The 18959-nt window shown below is 42.8% G+C and overlaps 1 protein-coding gene across 4 annotated transcripts in view; it reads left to right on the top strand.

The window, feature by feature from the left end:
• RASGEF1B (RasGEF domain family member 1B) overlaps positions 1-18959 on the top strand; it is a 660269-nt gene that overhangs the window by 256896 nt on the left and 384414 nt on the right. For all 4 annotated transcript variants that reach the window (XM_086405160.1, XM_086405157.1, XM_086405158.1 and 1 more), the window contains exon 3: positions 318-371. Coding sequence is in view for 3 of the 4 variants with exons in the window: in XM_086405157.1 (XP_086261283.1) it covers positions 318-371 (54 nt within the window). In the remaining variant the exon portion in view is untranslated. The remainder of the gene's footprint in view (positions 1-317; positions 372-18959) is intronic.

An 18959-nucleotide genomic window follows, 5' to 3' on the forward strand; every position in this document is an offset into this window, starting at 1 on the left:
ACTTTCCTGGTTTGTCCAGTGGCTAAGCTGGACCATTGGGACCATTGGGTCCACTGGGTCCGAGCTCCCAATGCAGGGGCCCAGGTTCGATTCCTGGTCAGGGAACTAGATCCAGCATGCTGCAACTAAGGGTTCACATGCTGCAACTAAGACTCGGGGCAGCCAAAATAAATAAATAAATATTAAAAAAAAAAGTCCAGAGACATCAGTGTGGTCATGGGAGATGGTTCCTACCTTGCATGGAAGATGCACAGGCCAGGGTCAATGTCATTACACTTTGCCAGTTCTAATGGGTCTCCCACCTTCTTGTTTTGCAGACCACCATCTTCAGCACATTGGCCAATGAGAAGTCCTTATCTGACTGCAAAAAGGTAAGTCAGCCTGCAGGAATTCCAGCCTGCAGTCAGCGTAATAAGCGACTTTAGAACTGGTGACATTCAGTTGAAAAGCTATGGCATCAATGAAAATGCTGTGCTGACATTGTGTGGTCCTCTTTCCTCAGAGATGGAAATTTGAATGGTTCTCTTTAAGGATGTGGAGGACGCTGTTATCATTTGACAGTGGTTTCTTATACAGAAGCTCTGTTTCCATCTATTTCTATCTCGCTATTATCTGATATTTTATTCTGTAAGATGAGTGTCAAGGGAGTTCAGGGCAAGCTGCATGGCAGGCATCTCTATCTTTGTTTGCAAATTTAAATGTAATAAACCTAAACCCAATACAAAATAAAAATGATTTTGTATTTGGAAAGCTGAACTTATAGCATAAAAATCTGGTTTGGATTCACCACAGTCGAGTTTGAGAAGCTGTCAGGCTTTGCAAAAGGATTAGCCTCGCTGGCATCTGATGGAAGCCGTCTTGTAATGGATGATGTCTGAGGACTGCCTGCTGGAGCAGCAGCGTGTCTAATTCCTGGCCTCTGCAGTGCAGGGGGCACTTTTATCCACCTCTTTAATCTCGGGTTTAACTAGATCTTGTCCTTCTTGAGGGGAAAGAAGTGATTTCACAGTCTGAAAACTCAAATAAATTCTTTGACACTATCTATTGATATAGCAAACCAGGTGCATAAAGAGTTGACCTGCGCCTTGTATATTAGTTATTTGGCATTTCTGGGGATTTGATACCATGACATTGTTTGCTGGGTTGTTTCCGTTTCTGAATTTGCTTGATATGGAAATAGATAGCAGGGGTCCTCATCTTTAAAGGTGGTATGGGGGCCCACTGTTCTGAGTGCTATCCATTTCATTACCTTGATCATTTTTTTTTATTGTGAATTAGTTCGCCATCTTAATTGGGTTCTGCAGTGTTTGTCTGGTTTTGGGCTCCCCATGTGGAATTCTTAAAATTATAGAGCTTAGAGAATAAAACAAGAGGAAAGGGGACAGGGCCACAACCTTTAAAAGAATGACGTAGCCCGAGGACTTGACCTAAGTTGATTAGAACCAAATAGGTCCAAGATGGCAGATGAGCCGACTTGCACTAGAAATCCTCACCCCTTCCCCCAAATAGCTGGAATACTCCTCCCGCTCTTTAGCCTCTGAAATTACCCACCCCTGTAGAAACTTGACAGCCTCATACTCCCAGACCTCTCACCTTCAAGAGATGACCCAAACTCTGTCTGTGGAGTGTGTTTCCCTCTAAGTAAATCCACTTCTTACCTCTATCACTTTGTCTGTCACTAAATTCTTTCTGTGGCGAGACATCAAGAACCTGAGCTTCATTAAGTCCTGACAGCAGGTGTGATCTCACTTAAAAGACTGTGGGTTCAAATCCTAACTGGGTTTAGGCTGGGTTCGAGTCCCAGCATGTGAATTCAAGTCCCAGTCCGCATTACACGGTTTTAAAAGGACTTCAGGGGTTCTCTAGTCTCCTGCTTTTTCCAGATTGGACTGCCATCAATATCATGTACAAATAATGATAATGAGGCTGGTGGGCCTCTAGCCTCCACATGAATGTTCCACTGACCGTGTACTTAATGACTCTACCTATCACTAGAGACACGGTATTAGAGAGTTAGTTCTTCATTTTCCTGAGCCAGTATCTGCCTCCCTTTGACTTTTGTCTAGTGATTAAGTATGAAGCCAGCTAATATGCTGTCTTCTGAATCTTCTCCCCACCCCATTGCAAGGCTATTTATCTTCCTTATTTATTTCTAAGAGGATGTTGATAATGATTGATTTCCAAAAGCTTGGCTGCTGGGAGCTCACTGTCTGGTTTAAAAACCTGGCTCTGCTACTTGTTATGTCTGTGACTTTGGGTTGGTGACATAACCTATTTGTGCCTCGTGTTTACCATCTGTAGAATGGGCATAATAGCTGCACACTTCATATGGTGGATGAATTAGCATACACAGAGTGTTCTGAACAGTGCTCAGCATGTAGAAGCATTGTATTAGTTATTATTATTATGGCTTCTAGACCAGGTTATCCTTTTCTTTTGGGGGGGGGTGGGGAGCTAGTTTTTATAACCAGTGTCAAGAATTGTGCTTTTCACTCTTCATTCAACAAGCTCTGTTTACAAACTTAGTGTGTGGCAAGCACAATATAAGATATGATCTGTGATGAAATGATAAGCTGTAGGCATTCTTGAGTACAGCACTAACATTCTACTAACAGTCTAAGATGGCACAAGTTTCTATTTATAAGCCATATCCTTCTGTTGATCACATGATGCTTAATGTACTTGCATGAGCCCTTAAAACATTTTTACATGAACTGGCATTAAAACACAAATCTGTTTTATATTTATGTAAGTGATTCTTTTAGTACAGATGCAGGCCAGTATGTTTGTTTTCATTGAATTAAAAAAATTTGATCAATCAAGATAATTTATAAAGCCAGTCCTGTTATCCACCTTATTACTACCTCTCCTAGTTCTATATCATACACAAATTAGAATAGTATAGTTGGTCTCTGTGACTTCACTTTCCTTCATCCATTTATCTGTGTTTACAAGTGTTCACTGAGCATCTACTATGGGATGTGAACTGGAATATCCTGTGAACAAGTCACATCTGATCTTCACCCTCATAGAACTAGTAGGTAGTCATTGAAAGTGAAGTTGCTCAGTCGTGTCCGACTCTTTGTGACCCTATGGACTGTAGCCTACCAGGCTCCTCCTTCCATGGGATTTTCCAGGCAAGAGTACTGGAGTGGGTTGCCATTTCCTTCTCCAGGAGATCTTCCTGACCCAGGGATCAAACCCGAGTCTCCTGCATTATAGGCAGATGCTTTACCGTCTGAGCCATGAGGGTGATAGTAGGTAGTCATTAAACAAGTAAAATTGTCATAGATGATATGTTCTGTTGGCCAAATTGTGATAGATGATATGATTTTTTTAACTGGGGAGGTTCTAGGATCATATACGATGAGAACTTAAGCTAATCCAGGGGCCAGGGGAAACTTTCCTGAAGAAGTGACTTTCACACACAATAAATGAATGGGATTTGGCTGTGTGAAGACAAGGTGGAGACAGAAAAAGAACAAGTGTGAAAGTCTGGAAGTGAGAGGTAGAGAAGTGTAAAGTGTTCAGAATGTCTAGAAATTATAACTTGAAATTGAAGATGGGAAACCGTGAAATAAAAGGCAGCCTGATCATGAATGGCCTTGTAAAACTATAGTAAGTGTTCAGATATATTGTAAGGGTAACAAGCAATTTTTAAAGGACTTTGAGCTAGGGAGGGTAGGTGTGTATGACATGATATGATTTTTATTTTAAAATCTCTTGGCTACTAAATAACAGAAGCAACTAGAGTTTAGATATGAAGTCTAAGAGGGAGGCTATAATTTAGGCAACAGATGGTCATAGCCAGAATCAGAATAATGGCAGTGGGAATCAAGAGGTTTATAAAGTCAACAGCATATAATAATAGTTTGGATACATGGGAGAGGAAGTTGCTAAGGATAATTGCCTGATTTCAGAGAAGAGCAATGGGCAGATTTGCAGCGCTGTTTTCTGAGACAGGAGACAGGGATAGGGAGGAAGTTGGTGGAGTTCAGATGAGTTCAGATGAGTATTGCTTGGTCTGTGTTAAATGAGTTCAAATTGATATGTGTTAGATTTGTGAAATTTCCTGGTAAGGATGACCAGCAGGCATCTGGTCATGTAGCATTACAATTCTTTCTCCAGCCCAGAAAGCTTTGAATGCTTTCTGGTCTGGAGATATGAATATGGGAGTAATATGCATGTAGAGAATGATTGAGAGAGTGGGAATGGGTGAAGTCACCGGGGAGGGTGTGGAGAGTGAGAAGGAGGAGGGTTTACAAAAATCTTGAGGGGTATTGATATGTAAAGTCCTGAAGAAGACTGTGCCCTCTGTAAGACACCAGCTGACCCTGTACAGAATACTGAGGCAGGGAAGAGGGGAATGCAGGGCAGTCTCCACTCTGCCCCCCAGTTCTATGCCCAGTTGGTTTTTGACAAGGGTACCAGGTCCTCAGTGGAGAAGAAAATCATCTTCAACAAATGGTGCTGAGACAGCTGATGTGTACATGCGGAAGAAAAAAGTTGGACCCCAGACTCACACCACAGAGCAAAATGAACTCCAAAGGGAGCAGTGACCTAAATGTAAAAACTTGGAGGAGAGGACGGCGGAGGAGAACCTGTTTAATGAGTAACAAGTTTTGCTCTGGAGTGATGGAGGTGTTCAGGTACCAGGTAAAGGTAATGGTTGCACAACATTGTGAATGTTCTAAATGCCACTCAACTGTCCTCTTTACAACGGCTATGTGATGTGAATTTTACCTCAATAAATTATTTAAAAAACATCTAAGGGATCTCAGTTTTTATACCAAAGAGCCCCCAAACTCTGCATCACTTGAGCAGTCTGGAGACCTGGAACAGACTGCTAGAATACCCCCTGCCTTCTCGTCAGCTTGGAAAACTCACTCTTCCATGGAGAGATCTCTTTCTTTGTCCCTTTCCTTTCCAAGATTTTTGAAAGACTGTTCTTGGTTTCTCCAAGAAAGATGAGTGGTTTTATCTCCTGCGCTCGTAACATTTGGTACTGACTTCAAGTATAACCTAACAACAACCACACAACTTGTCAAATGTTGACCATGTTCGCTGTGCAAAGTACTTTACATGGGTTTTCTCATTCCATTTTTATAACAGCCCTCGCAGGTAGGCAATAAAACCATGAACTGGTAAAGAACCTGCTGGAGGACACTCCAGTAGTAGATGTAGTCAGGATGTGAGTTCAGCTTTCTGACTCTAGAGTCATCGCTTTTAGTGTTTGTTACCTTCTCTGCCGCTGGGTTCTAAATACTTATTTATATTAGGTCTTGCTTCCCCCTAAACTATCAGTTCTTGGAAGGGAGCAACCATGACTGATTCTATTAGCAGTATTAAAAAAAATACCCCACAGGTAGTAAGAACTCAATCAATGAATTAATTATTGAATGAGTTTGGATGAGATCCATGAGATCCAAATGAATTTGCTGCGCGCATGATAGTGAAGGACAGGGAAGCCTGAGGTGCTGCATGCAGTCCGTAGGGTCACAAAAAATTGGACACGACTTAGCAGAGAAGGCGATGGCACCCCACTCCAGTACTCTTGCCTGGAAAATCCCATGGACGGAGGAGCCTGGTAGGCTGCAGTCCATGGGGTCGTGAAGAGTCAGACACGACTGAGTGACTTCCCTTTCACTTTTCACTTTCATGCATTGGAGAAGGAAATGGCAACCCACTCCAGTATTCTTGCCTGGAGAATCCCAGGGACGGGGGAGCCTGATGGGCTGCCGTCTATGGGGTCGCACAGAGTTGCACACGACTGAAGTGACTTAGCAGCAGTGGTAGCAGTAGCGACTGAATGATAAATGGTTGTCTGTTAGCATAATATTATTATGGGACCATTTTGTTCTAAAAAGTATTTTTTTTCCTTTTCACAGCAATTGAGAAAGAATATATTCACTGTAAAGGTAATTTCTGCATTAAAATAAGGTGTTAATGGATGGCTAGTGGGGATTGACATGTTAAGGTTGGGCAAAGACAGCAACTATTCTAAAGCTTACTTCCTAAACACCATCTGATAGAGTTGTAAGAACCCTATTCTTATTTTCAGCCAAAGACCAGTTCATGCTGTAATTTGGAAAACTTAAACACCTCTAGGTAATATGCATAAATTCATTCATTATTCATGAATATTTATTGAGTATCTCCTATTGCAAAGCACTTGTTATTCCTAACATGTTATAGGAGAAAAACAAATATGCCAAGACAAGAGATGACTTGCTCTAGGACACATATTAAACTCAAGATAAACTCTTAGAGGATAGGCCTGATTCAGATCTTCGGATTTTCTCTAAAACCTCTCAAATAAAACTACCTTATGACACAGCCGTCTCGCTACTGGGCATGTACCCTCTGTCTGTGCATGTGTGTGCATGTATGTGCTCAGTCACTCAATCGTATCTGTCTCTTTGCAACCCATGGCCAGGCTCCTCTGTCCATGGAATTTTCCAGGCCAGCACACTGAAGGAGATTACCATTTCCTCCTGCAGGGGATCTTCCTGACCTGGGGATCGAACCTCTGTCTCCTGCTTCTCCTGCACTGACAGCCAGATTCTTTACCACGGCACCACCTGGGAAGCCCTGAGAAAACTATAATTCTAAATGACACAGGTTCTCCAGTATTCACTGCGGCCCTATTTATAGTCCCCAGGACAGGAAAGCAACCTAGATGTCCATCAACAGATGAATGGATGAAGAAGTTGTGGCACATGTATACAATGGAATATTACCCAGCTATAAAAAGGAACACATTTGAGTCAGATGAAATGAGCTGGATGAACCTATTATGCAGAGTGAAGTAAGTCAGAAAGAGAAATATCGTTAACGCATGTATATGGAATCTAGAAAAATGGTATGGATGAATGTATTTGCATTCATTTGTATTCATTGCAAGAATGCACAGATGTAGAGGATGCTCTTGTGGACACAGCAGAGGAAGGAGAGGGTGGGACAAATCAAGAGAGGAGCATTGACACATGTACAGTACCAAATGGAAAACAGATCACTAATGGGAAGTTGCTATATAACACAGGGAACTCAGCCCACCCTCTTTGATGACCTAGAGGGGTGTGGGGTGGGAGGGAGGCTCAAGAGGAAGGAGCTCTATACTTACGGCTAATGCCGTTGTTGTACAGCAGAAACCAACACAACATTTAGAGCAGTTATTCTCCAAGTAAAATTTTTAGAAATTATAAAAAGATAAAACCTCTCCACGCCACACTATTTATCTAGTGTTGACACGTGAAGGGTGTGTATTCAGTGGACCAGCAGCACAGAACAATCCTCAAATGTGCTTCATAACGTCTCCTGCCGCCTGTTCTATGTCCATCGGTATTTATAAGTTTGTGTCTTGATGCTTTTCCATCTCTCAGTGCAAGATATGGACCCACATGTGTCAGGACTTTCCGAGCAGCACTATTGAACTTCCATCATTTTAATTGGAAGCAGCGCATAAAACAGATGCCTTCACCCCTTCTCCAAGCCTCCTCACTCTGACCCTGACCCCCACCCCTGGGACACAGGTCAGAGATAGGCAAGGGGTGACAGAGAGGTGAGGGTGATGGATGGGGTGAAGGTCAGGCATAAGATGAATCTGAGGGATGGGTCAAAGGTTAGAGATTTCTGTTTCACAAATTACTTAAAAATGAAAAACAGTGGTTTTCCAGTTTGACATCAAAACACCCTACCTTATCCTGCTGTGTATTCCATCTACATATGGTAACCTAGACTCCCAACCATGTAATACTAGTTGTATAAATAGGTTTCTCAGGTTGGAGAATTTATTTTAAAAATTCAGCTGTCACTTGGTGGTATATTGTATCTTGTGTGTGTGTTGAGGGGGTGAGTGGGCTCCATTTCTCTCTCTCACTCTGCCCTCTCTCCTTGGACTTCTGATATCAACCCATATACACGAAAACCTTTAAAAAATAGTACATTTAGGAAATGAATCCTTATCATATTAAAAGGTATTGGTGTGGGGACTCTGTGGGAACCTAAAGGAAATCTATCTGTTGATGGTAGTAATTTGTGGGGATATTTGTGGCTGGGTAGACTGTGCATCCCTTCCACCCAACCACTGGCTTTGACTTGTCCCTCCACCGTTACCAATGACATATGAATATGCAGAGCACATGCTTAGGTCATCACTTAGCCCACTGGGTGAATGTTTTACTTTTAATAGACGATGCTTCACTCACATAGGCAAGGTAATTTTCCTTCAGGAAGCGGTGATTAAAATAGACAATGTAACAGGCTTTTGGAAGTTTTCATCCGTGTTGATGAATGGGTCTCTGTGTAAACACAGCCCAAGATAGTAGTATCGGTGGTTAAGATATTTACTTACAGTTGGTTCCTCAGCCTTTGAAACTGTATTATATCTGGCTTCCTCTTTTAAAGACCAAGACTTAGTGTCTAGACGGCGTTTGCTGACCTCTACAACACAGGCTGGGCAGATTCCCATGACTCCTGGCCTCTTGGCAGAATTTCCAGGGTGGCAGGTCACCGTGGCTTCTTCCCATGGCCTGAGAAAGGGCACAGAGACGAAATCAACCCTGTCAGCATCGAGGAAAATTTTCAGTTCCCGCCTAAGAAAGGCAGAATTCCATGTTCTGGAGCAGTTACAGTGAAGGGTATCATTTCAAGTAAATTTAAATGCTGTTTACTTTCTAAATAGATTTTTGGGAAGCTATGAAGGTTCATTGTTGGCAGAGTGCTGTTTTTGCTGACTTGTTATAGGGCTGTCTGCTGGAGAAAGGATGACAGAGATGTATTTGCAAAGTTCTATCCCTTTTTTCATATGTGCCAATACAGATCACTAACTTATAGGAAGGAAAGTTGTATTGCTTTGAACAGAGGGGCGGTATTGCAGCCAGCGCCCCTCCTCCCTGTCGCTCCATGTCTCACTCACTTAGCCAAGAATGGGCTCTTAGTGCTCATTTGCAGTATTTGGGATAAGGATGCATGGTTCTGGATTCTGGGCACTCTCCTTTCAGCAACTGTTGCCTAGTTTTTGGTTTTTATTCTTGCATTTTTCCCATCTCCACTCTCCTGAGAGGCAGTATGGTGCAGGGTTAAGAGCACAGACTCTGGAGACCAATGTCTGTGACTTGAATCCCAGATCCATTACCCAGGAGCTCTGCAACTTTGCCCAAATCCCTCAGCCTCTCTGTGCCTCACTTATGTCATGTATGAAATGAGACAAATGATGATATCAACCCCCAAAATTGTTGTGAGGATTGAACAGGTGGATCCACATAAAATTCTTCGAACAGCCTCTCGGTAAGAGATGTTCATTATTATCCCAGCCCTGTGGTTGCAGAGAATAATTTGAACGTTGGTACTCTGTGTCCTGCTGTATCTTTTTGCTCTAAAATACCAAAAATATCAAGGAAAGTACTCAAAAGACTTCGGCTAATGTCAACATTTGGAAAGAACATTAATAGTAATTGCACTAGAGAAATACCCTCATGTGGGTCTCTAATTCTTATTTACTCTAATTCTTAATAACTAGAGTGCACTCAAGTTCAATATTATTTGGGTTCCAGTTCTGTAGAAGAAGGCATTTCTTAATAAATAAAACATAAAATCTTTCTAATTGTACAATGAATATACTTTTTTATATCTTCTAGCACTGGACAGAATGTTGAGCCCGTGCTGCTGCTGCTGCTAAGTCACATCAGTCGTGTCCGACTCTGTGTGACCCCATAGATGGCAGCCCGCCAGGCTCCTCTGTCTCTGGGATTCTCTAGGCAAGAACACTGGAGTGGGTTGCCATTTCCTTCTCCAATGCATGAAGGTGAAAAGAGAAAGTGAAATCATTCAGTCATGTCCAACATAGAAGACATTAATACTGCTTGTTAATTCATAAATTTGGCTTGGTATTTTTCTTCCAAAAGCCTCCAGGAGAAGGCTTGAAATGGAAAAGAATTTAAGAGAAAGAATCTACTTTTTATAGATGGGCTTATGGCTTTATTCTTATCAAAAGGAGGCATTTCAATGGATGGAGGGTTTGGATTGACTATGAAAAAATGCTGTGGAAATATTGGACTTCCTTGCTTTCAGCATAGCATCCATGGATGTAATTTAAGAGAGTGAATATCAGTGATTCCTTCATAATGATTTTATAGCCTTGGCCTAGAAATTTTTCATTCTTTTCCATATGATTGCAACATTTTCAAATATACCATATATTTTCACATATACCCAAGGTCAAACCAAGTAGTCCTAATTTACAGGATTGAAACGCATTGTGGGAAATAGTCTTAGGACCAGAAGAAATTCATTGCCTATTTTTGTGTATGTCCTATCTTAAGCAAAAAAATCAAGGAATACATTATAATCATTTTTTGGATGAGGTATAATTTGCAGCAAATAAAATGTAGTGATAAGTTGACAATTTAATGATATAATTGTTTTTTAAATTTGGCCACAGAATCTCATCAGTGCCATTAAGATATGCCTTTTGGGACATGGGCATTTTCATGAATGGGGCCTTACTGCTGTGGACAGCACTGGTGATGCCAATTCAGTTCAGTTGCTCAGTCATGTCTGACTCTCTGTGACCCCATGAATCACAGCACGTCAGGCCTCCCTGTCCATCACCAACTCCCAGAGTTTACTCAAACTCTTGGAGTCAGTGATGCCATCCAGCCATCTCATCCTCTGTCGTTCCCTTCTCCTCCTGCCCCCAATCCCTCCCAGCATCAGAGTCTTTTCCAATGAGTCAACTCTTCACATGAGGTGGCCAAAGTATTGGAGTTTCAGCTTTAGCATCAGTCCTTCCAATGAACACCCAGGACTGATCTCCTTTAGAATGTACTGCTTGGGTCTCCTTGCAGTCCAAGGGACTCTCAAGAGTCTTCTCCAACAGTTCAAAAGCATCAATTCTTCGGCACTCAGCTTTCTTCACAGTCCAACTCTCACATCCATTCATGACCACAGGAAAAACCATAGCCTTGACTAGACGGACCTTTGTTGGCAAAGTAACGTCTCTGCTTTTCAATATGCTACCTAGGTTGGTTATAACTTTCCTTCCAAGGAGTAAGCGTCTTTTAATTTCATGGCTGCAGTCACCATCTGCAGATTTTGTAGCCCCCCAGAATAAAGTCTGACACTGTTTCCACTGTTTCCCCATCTATTTCCCATGAAGTGATGGGCACCCCATAATTCTCTCCCAGCAGCTGCTGTAATTGTCATCATCATTTCAGAGTCAACAGCACATTCAGGTCCATAGTTTGTTTAAGTATAGTCATTGTCTTAAACAGGAACATTGCTAATAGGAAGGAAGGTAGTTAAGGGCAAGTGTCACGAAATAGGTTGCTTTAATCCCTTTTGAGCTATAATTATCGCTCTGCATCTGCATTTGAACAATCCTCACGAGTACCACCTTGGAAGTCTGTGGTTCATGCCTAACTGCTCATGTAATATACATTGTAGGATATATTTGAAACAGTAACAATTAGCAGCAACCTTTTCACCCACCACACATACCTACACCTGAAAAAATCTATTTTGAGCCACCAAAAAAAATAAGTGGATTTTTGTCATAGTAGTTCTGGACTGCCAAAATTGTTTATTGGGGGTGGCAGAAATAAAGGGATGCTGACTAATTTTGCAAATTATACTTGCAAAAGGGCATATAAGAATTGTTTTATTATGTATGTGGTATATAATCCAGAGATATAAAATGATAATATTATAGAGGAATCACCATGATTTACTCTCTTCATTTATCTCTATGGCTGCTACACCGAAAGCAAGGAAGTCCAACATTTCCATAACACTTTTTCATAGTCACCAATCCAAACCCATCATCCATCGAAGTGCCTCCTTTCAATGAAGAGAAAAGTTGTACGCCCATCTATACTGGGCCAAATGCAAATATATATATATGCATTTTTGTGTGTGGGGGGTTAAAGATCACAAAAAAACTACTCCATTCAGCTCTACAATCACTAACTTGATCTCCTAGTTTCTTTGTCAAGTACTAAAGATATTATTCGTTCTGATGGCTCAGATGGTAAAGCATCTGCCTGCAATGCAGGAGACCCGGGTTCGATCCCTGCATTGGGAAGATCCTCTGGAGAAGAGAATGGCAACCTATGACAGTATTCTTGCCTGGAAAATCCCAAGGACAGAGGAGCCTGGCAGGCTATGGTCCTTGGGGTCGCATAGAGTTGAACACGACTGAAGCGACTTAGCACAAGGTATTATGGTGAACTTCTGGCTGTGAATTCTGTTTCCCTTGCGATTCTAGATGATTTCCTTTTGGGCTCTGATATTGCTGAGCCTCAAGGGCACCATGGAAGCTTACTTTCTTCTTCTTTCTGTTTTTGGATTTTCCAGACTGTTACATAATCAGGATTTGGCATAGTTAAATAGACTTGTGTGCCTGCGCACACATAAACACATTTAATTTTACATAATACGCTCTGAAAGATGAGCTTTCCTAGAGAGATTTATCTTGTTTTCTGAGTCCGTAGCACAGTGTGCTAGATGTGAAAAGAAGGCGGAAAAAAAAAAATTAAAAGATGACTCCATAAGAAGAATGGCCCAGAATTCGTGTAAATTGGATCTCTCTACTGGCTTACAACTCTTTTTAGAAAAGTGGAGTCGTCAGAATACTTAATTTGCCTCAATTAAGAATGATCACTCTCGCTATTGTTGCTCAAAATGGGACCAAGTCACTCTGCAATCAAGCTAATTGCAACCTCTGATTTAGCAGCTTAGCTCTGCGCTTTGCCTTTGTTTTCATAAAGGATCTGTACAGGCCAAATAATCCGTCCCCTCCCACTCCCCCCACGCGGATTGTTTTTCTTCATTATTTTAATTCCATACTTTGAGGATTGCTATAATCTTCTGAAGCCATTGCTCACGCCAACTGCTAAATAAGACAGCTGATGTGAGGATGAGGACAGGGCACTCGGATAAGGAGCCAGTGTGGTGGCTGCTTTGTGAGGTCCAGAGCCAGCCCTGAGACACTGCTCCAAGAATTTTATGTGGATCCACCTATTCAATCCTTTCATCCGTTCTAGAAATTGATACCATTATTTGTCTCATGTTATACATGACACAGATGAGGCACAGAGAGGTTGAGTGACTTGGGCAAAGTTGCAGAGCTCATGGGTGGAAGGGCTGGACTCCAGTCCCAGAAGTTGGTCTCCAGAGTCTGTGTACCAATACTGCCTCTCAGCAGAGTGGGAATGAGAGAATGCAAGAATAAAACCCAAAAGCCGGGCAATAATTGCTGAAAGGAGAGTGCCTGGAATCCAAGACCAAGCATTGCCCATGAGTGCTAAGAGGACCTGCTTTGCTGGACAGTGAGAGGAAGGGGCATGGAGGAGAGGGGTGGGGGAGGGCGGACTCTGCTCCTTCCCCGTGTCAACAGTGATTCAGCTTACCAGCGTATCAGCACCTTCTCAGTGACCACCTGATTCAAAATTGCAATCTGCTCCTGGACCAAGAATCTCCAAGCTGCCTGTGTTTTTACTTCACATTCTAAGATACTATGTAATTCATTTTTCTTGTATTATTTATTACATGTCTTCTGACAATAGAATCAATTTGAAGATGACAGGGATATATGGATCTGCTTTATTCATGCATGGGAACTAAGACTTGAACGTAATAGCTCCTCAAAATTACTTGTTAAATGAACTACTAGGACCATGACCACCACCTTCACCACCATTCTTAGTCACAGCAAGGGATGGCCATAGAGTTTTAGAGCTGGAAGTGATCAGAGATCATCTCTAGAACAGCTCCGCCTTTTGTCAAAGCAGAGACTCCTGAGTCATGTCCTGGGTCAGGAGCTGGAGACTGGTCTTCTCAAAGACTTGTCTGCCCCCTGAAATGAGTGGGCTGATTCTCCAATGTAAAGTGGCTAGCACTTTAAATATTGTCTTGGGAGATCTCATACTCTACCCTGCTCTGGGGTTGAGCCTAAATTTAATGATCTTTAAAACCACAGACCATGAAGGCTTGCGGAACTGCCTAGATATGTTGGAAAAGAAAAAAAAAAAAAAAAACGGTACTGCTGGTGTGGAATTGCAAGATAAGCAGAGAACCCAGTAAATGACTCGGTGGGAGTTTTCCCCAAGAGAAGGATAAAAAAAAGACTGTACTGTTTTTTTGGCAACGGGAACTGGCACTTAACATGATTATAGCAACTCTGGGCACTTGGCTTTTCCCACTGGGGAGATCAAATGTGATAAAAGCAGAGCTGCTTTTCCAAAGCTAAACCTTCATGAGCTTCCATCTCCAACTGAGGTGTCAAAATGGCCTATATCCCTGGCTAGAAGAGCAGTTTAATTAATTTGGGCCTTGAGCTGGCAGTTTGCCACAAAAACACCTGACCATGGTTGTCCATGAATGGAAGGGCCACTGCCAGGGACTTTCAGACCATCCACCCGTCTCCGTGGGAAAGACAAGTGCCGTGTTCTCCTGATGGAGGATGTTTCCCCTTGATGTTCTTTGGAGAGACTCTTCTGGCAAAGCCTTTCCTCTCGTATAGCTCCAAAGGTGGAGAAAAAAGATGAAAAGGAAATTGCTGCTTCTGCTTGTGTTAAGAGAGCCACAAAAGTCAGCATCCGCTGCAAGCAGAAGGTGTTCAAGGAAAGGTGACCCTTCTTGCCGAATCAGAGCTTGTCATCTTGTATCAACTGTGGAAATCCCAAGGTTCTCTAAGGAGGATGACGTTTTGAGGCTCTGTAGTGTCAGTGAGGTGACCTGGCATGTTGAGGTGCATCTCCCCAGTGATCTAAGGGGCCTGGGGACTCTGTCATCAGAAGCAGTATAGTGCCCTGCAGGTTTGTAGATGCCTTCATGCCCTGGTTGTGCTTTTGAGCAGCACCTGCTGCTCCTGTTGTTGCAGGAGATGCCCTTTGGAAGATGGGTTTCTGTTTACTCAGAGGAGACAGAGATAAGCTGGAGCACAGGGCTGTGCTCACCTTGCCTTGAGGAAAGGTGCTGAGAGAGGGGTCATAACTCATAATGAGGATTGCTGACTGCAGCTTCACTGCTGACCTGTGCAGGGCATCTGGCTCCCTTCCTCTCCTTTGACTCCTGGGCCACTCCATTATTTTTTTAAAACAATTTTTCCTTTTTAAAATCAATTTTCATTTTGTTTTATTAATATTTATGTTTATTTATTTTATTTGGCTGCACTCAGAGAAGGCAATGACAACCCACTCCAGTACTCTTGCCTGGAGAATCCCACAGACAGAGGAGCCTGACAGGCTATAGTCCATGGGGTCACTAAGAGTTGGACACGACTGAGCGACTTCCCTTTCACTTTTCACTTTCATGCATTGGAGAAGGAAATGGCAACCCACTCCAGCGTTCTTGCCTGGAGAATCCCAGGGACGGGGGAGCCTGCTGGGCTGCCGTCTATGAGGTCGCACAGAGTTGGATACGACTGATGTGACTTAGCAGCAGCATGGTGTCTTTGATCTTTGTTGCGATGGCACATGGGATCTTTAGTTGTGGCATGTGAACTCTTAGTAGTGGCCTGTGGGATCTAGTTCCCTGACCAGGGAACCAACCCGGGGCCCCCTGCTTTGGGAGCTGGGAGTCCTAGCCACCAGAACACCAGGGAAGTCCCTCCTAGGCCACACTTAATCATGGTGGGGGAAATGCTTTCTGTGACCATTTCCTCAGTGCTCCTCTCAGCTCTCTAAAGTAGTTCTAAAAGTCTTTTAAACTTCTAAAGCACACGATAATGTACTTTTCCGACGTCAAATGGAGTTATTATGGATTTACTGGTCGCATACACTATGTAATATGTAGAATATTTATAGCATTGCGTGACATATTGTCCAGTTTCTATGTAACTAATAATGACTCTGGAGTAAACTGACTGATAAAATGCTGCCTTAGCACCCGTTCACTCTGTGATGCTCATTGTTACCAAAACCCCTCTGTGCCTGTATTTCTCCTTCCCTGCCTTCCCTCCCCCCACCCTCCACTCCTCCTTCTTCATTTTTGGAGAAACCATTTGTACTTCAATCATTTAGAAAATTTTATCTTATTTATACTGAGCAAAAGTCAGTTAACAAACTTCCAAACTGCTCAAGAGCATCTCACGAAACATTGCATGTAACTTATCACTGTGATGCCAGACTGAAATCCAGAGACAACATGTGCTTTGTTTTCCAATTTGAAAAGAAAAACCATAAATGCAAAATTAAAATATTGTATTACTGAGTACTTGAGTTAGCAAATCATTTTGGCTCAGAGGAGAAAATAAAACTTGGCAATATGTGGGTTTTGTGTCTGCTTTTGTAACAGTCCCTTCATAAAATCAACATTTTAGGCCACATTAGTATTACTAATGATTTAAATTTGGGAGTGACCCTCAAAAATTATAGTTATTAAAGCTTTAATAGTAAATGTAAACCCTTAGACAGACTGAAAAGATCAAGGTAGGAATCAAGGTAAAAGGAGAAATTGGGGAAAACCAATATTTAGGGGTCAAACAGAAAAGTAGCCAGAAAGGGAGAGGAAGCTATCAAGCCTATAGACAGGACCAGAGAATTTGAAGGTGCAGAGAAAAAAGGAAATCAACTGATGCAGGAATGTTGTAGAGATGGAGAGGTAAGGGTATTGGCCATGGAAGCCAGAGGGTCAGTATAGAAATAAACCTTGACTAGAAGGAGAAACAGATCACCAGCAAAGAGAACATCTCAGTATAAATGAATGTGGACGTGGAACCTCTTCATTCCTGTTGTTCCGTCGCTCAGTCCTTTCCAACTCTTTGCAACCCCATGGACTGCAGCACGTCAGGCTTCCCTGTCCTTCAGTATCTCCTGGAGTTCACCCAAGTTTATGTCCATCTAGTCAGTGATGCCATCCAACCATCTCATCCTCTCTTGCCCCCTTCTCCTCCTGCCCTCAATCTTTCCCAACATCAGGGTCTTTCCCAGTGAGTCAGCTCTTCACATCAGGTGGCCAGTGTATTGGCATTTCAGCATCAGTCCTTCCAGTGAATATTCAGAGTTGATTTCTTTCAAGGTTGACTGGTTTGATCTCCTTGTTGTCTAAGGGACTCTCAAGAGTCTTCTCCAGCACCACAGTTCAAAAGCATGAATTCTTTGACACTCAGCCTTCTTTATGGTCCAACTCTCATATCTGTACAGAACTTCTGGAAAGACCATAGCTTTGACTATATGAATCTTTGTCAGCAAAGCAATGCCTTTGCTTTTTAATACACTGTCTAGGTATGTCATAGCTTTCCTTCCAAGAAGCAGTTGTCTTCTAATTTTGTGGCTGCAGTCACCATCCACTTTAAGGTGGATTCATTCTTAAGGTGGAGATAATGATAGTATCCAGCTCAGGGAATTACTGGTTCAGTTGGTAAAGAATCTGCCTGCCAATGCAAGCGACGCAAGAAACACAGGTTCCATCCTTGGATCAAGAAGACCTCTGGAGGAAGAAATGGCAACCCACTTCAGTATTCTTGCCTGGGAAATCCCATGGACAGAGGAACCTGGTGGGTTACAGTCCATAGGGTTATAAAGAGTCAGACACAACTGAGCACGCATGCAATCAAGATGACATCAAACCCAAAGTCCAGGATCTCGTGAGAGGCTCTACCTCATTTCCAGATCTAGCTTCTCTTGATCTAGAGACAGATCTACCCACCCCCATCCGGGGCAAATTATCTACCCCCTTCCCCACCACGCAATAGGCAGTAGTGGAACAGAATCAAGATACCCATACGCATGCGTCTCATCAGGAAGGGGAAATCCAGATGCACATAGCAGCTGCTGAGGGTACAACCCTGACATCCCTGCAGCCTCTGACTCTTGGGCGAACCCCACTTCTGTTTCTAGGAGGTAATTTCCCAGGCCTCTGGCTCTCCCTCCAAGAGGCTGTTCTTTTACTAGCATCCTCCTTGGCCACAGGTGAAAATGGCATTAGAGAATGTGCCCTCCTTGAAGGAGGAGCTACTTTCTCAGCCTTCTCCCTGCTTGTTGAGTAGCCACAGTTGTTTTTAGTCCCAGGCTCTATAACTCACTAGGAAGCCTGGTAGGCTTCTTCTTATCTGATTCTCAGTCAGCTCCATGTGCTCATCGGCACACTGTTAATTATTTATTTTCATTTATATCCTCTACCTTTTCTCTTGTTATTGATGTATCACTTAATATACATCTACAGTGCAGGAGACCCAGGTTCGATCCCTGGGACAGAAAGATCCCCTGGAGTAGGAAATGGCAACCCACTCCAGTATTCTTGCCTGGGAAATTCATGGACAGAGAAGCCTGGTGGGCTACAGTCCATGGGGTCACCAAAAGTCGGACATGACTGAGCGACCTTCACTTTCATCACTTACATGTGGAAAATGCACGTATTGTAAGTATACCAGCACAATCGTTTTGTGTATGCCCGTGTGTGCACCATCCATATTGAGCAGTAGCATTTTCTAGCACCCTCTTGAACATCCCTCTTCTGGATTCTGGGAAGAATGTGGGTCCTTAGGCCTCAAACCAGCACTGTTCATTCTTGGAGTTTCACAGCCTTTCTTGAGCACAACACCTTTAGCTTCTGGCTTTAACTACCCTCCCCACTGGCTCAAGACGGGTTTCCTGAATCTAAGAGGAAAGGTCTCTGCGGCAGCATTCCCCTCATTTAAGCTCATCCACTCCTCCTTGTCTGTGTCTTCCCTTTCTCCTGAACACTGTTGCTTCAAAATTTATGCCCTTCCATCTGGAAAGAACTCTCAGATATCTTAGACCATAAACGCATGTGCTCAGATAGTAGCCAGCCCAATTCCATGAACAGGGACCCTTAGCATTCTAATCTAGATAGCTAGGATGCTCTGACAGTTGGTTTCTCCAAGCTGTGAGTAGCCCAAAGTCTGGGCTCAGAAGACATCTAGTTCCAGAAAAGTATGAGTTAATTAAGCAACGTGTGGGGCTTTTTGTTCCTCCAGACACCAGTCACTTGCTGGA

This window comes from Bos grunniens, chromosome 6 (assembly GCF_055505025.1).
Source record: "Bos grunniens cultivar Pamir isolate PY7600 chromosome 6, Bosgru_T2T1.0, whole genome shotgun sequence".
In the NCBI taxonomy this organism is placed as follows: Eukaryota; Metazoa; Chordata; class Mammalia; order Artiodactyla; family Bovidae; genus Bos; species Bos grunniens.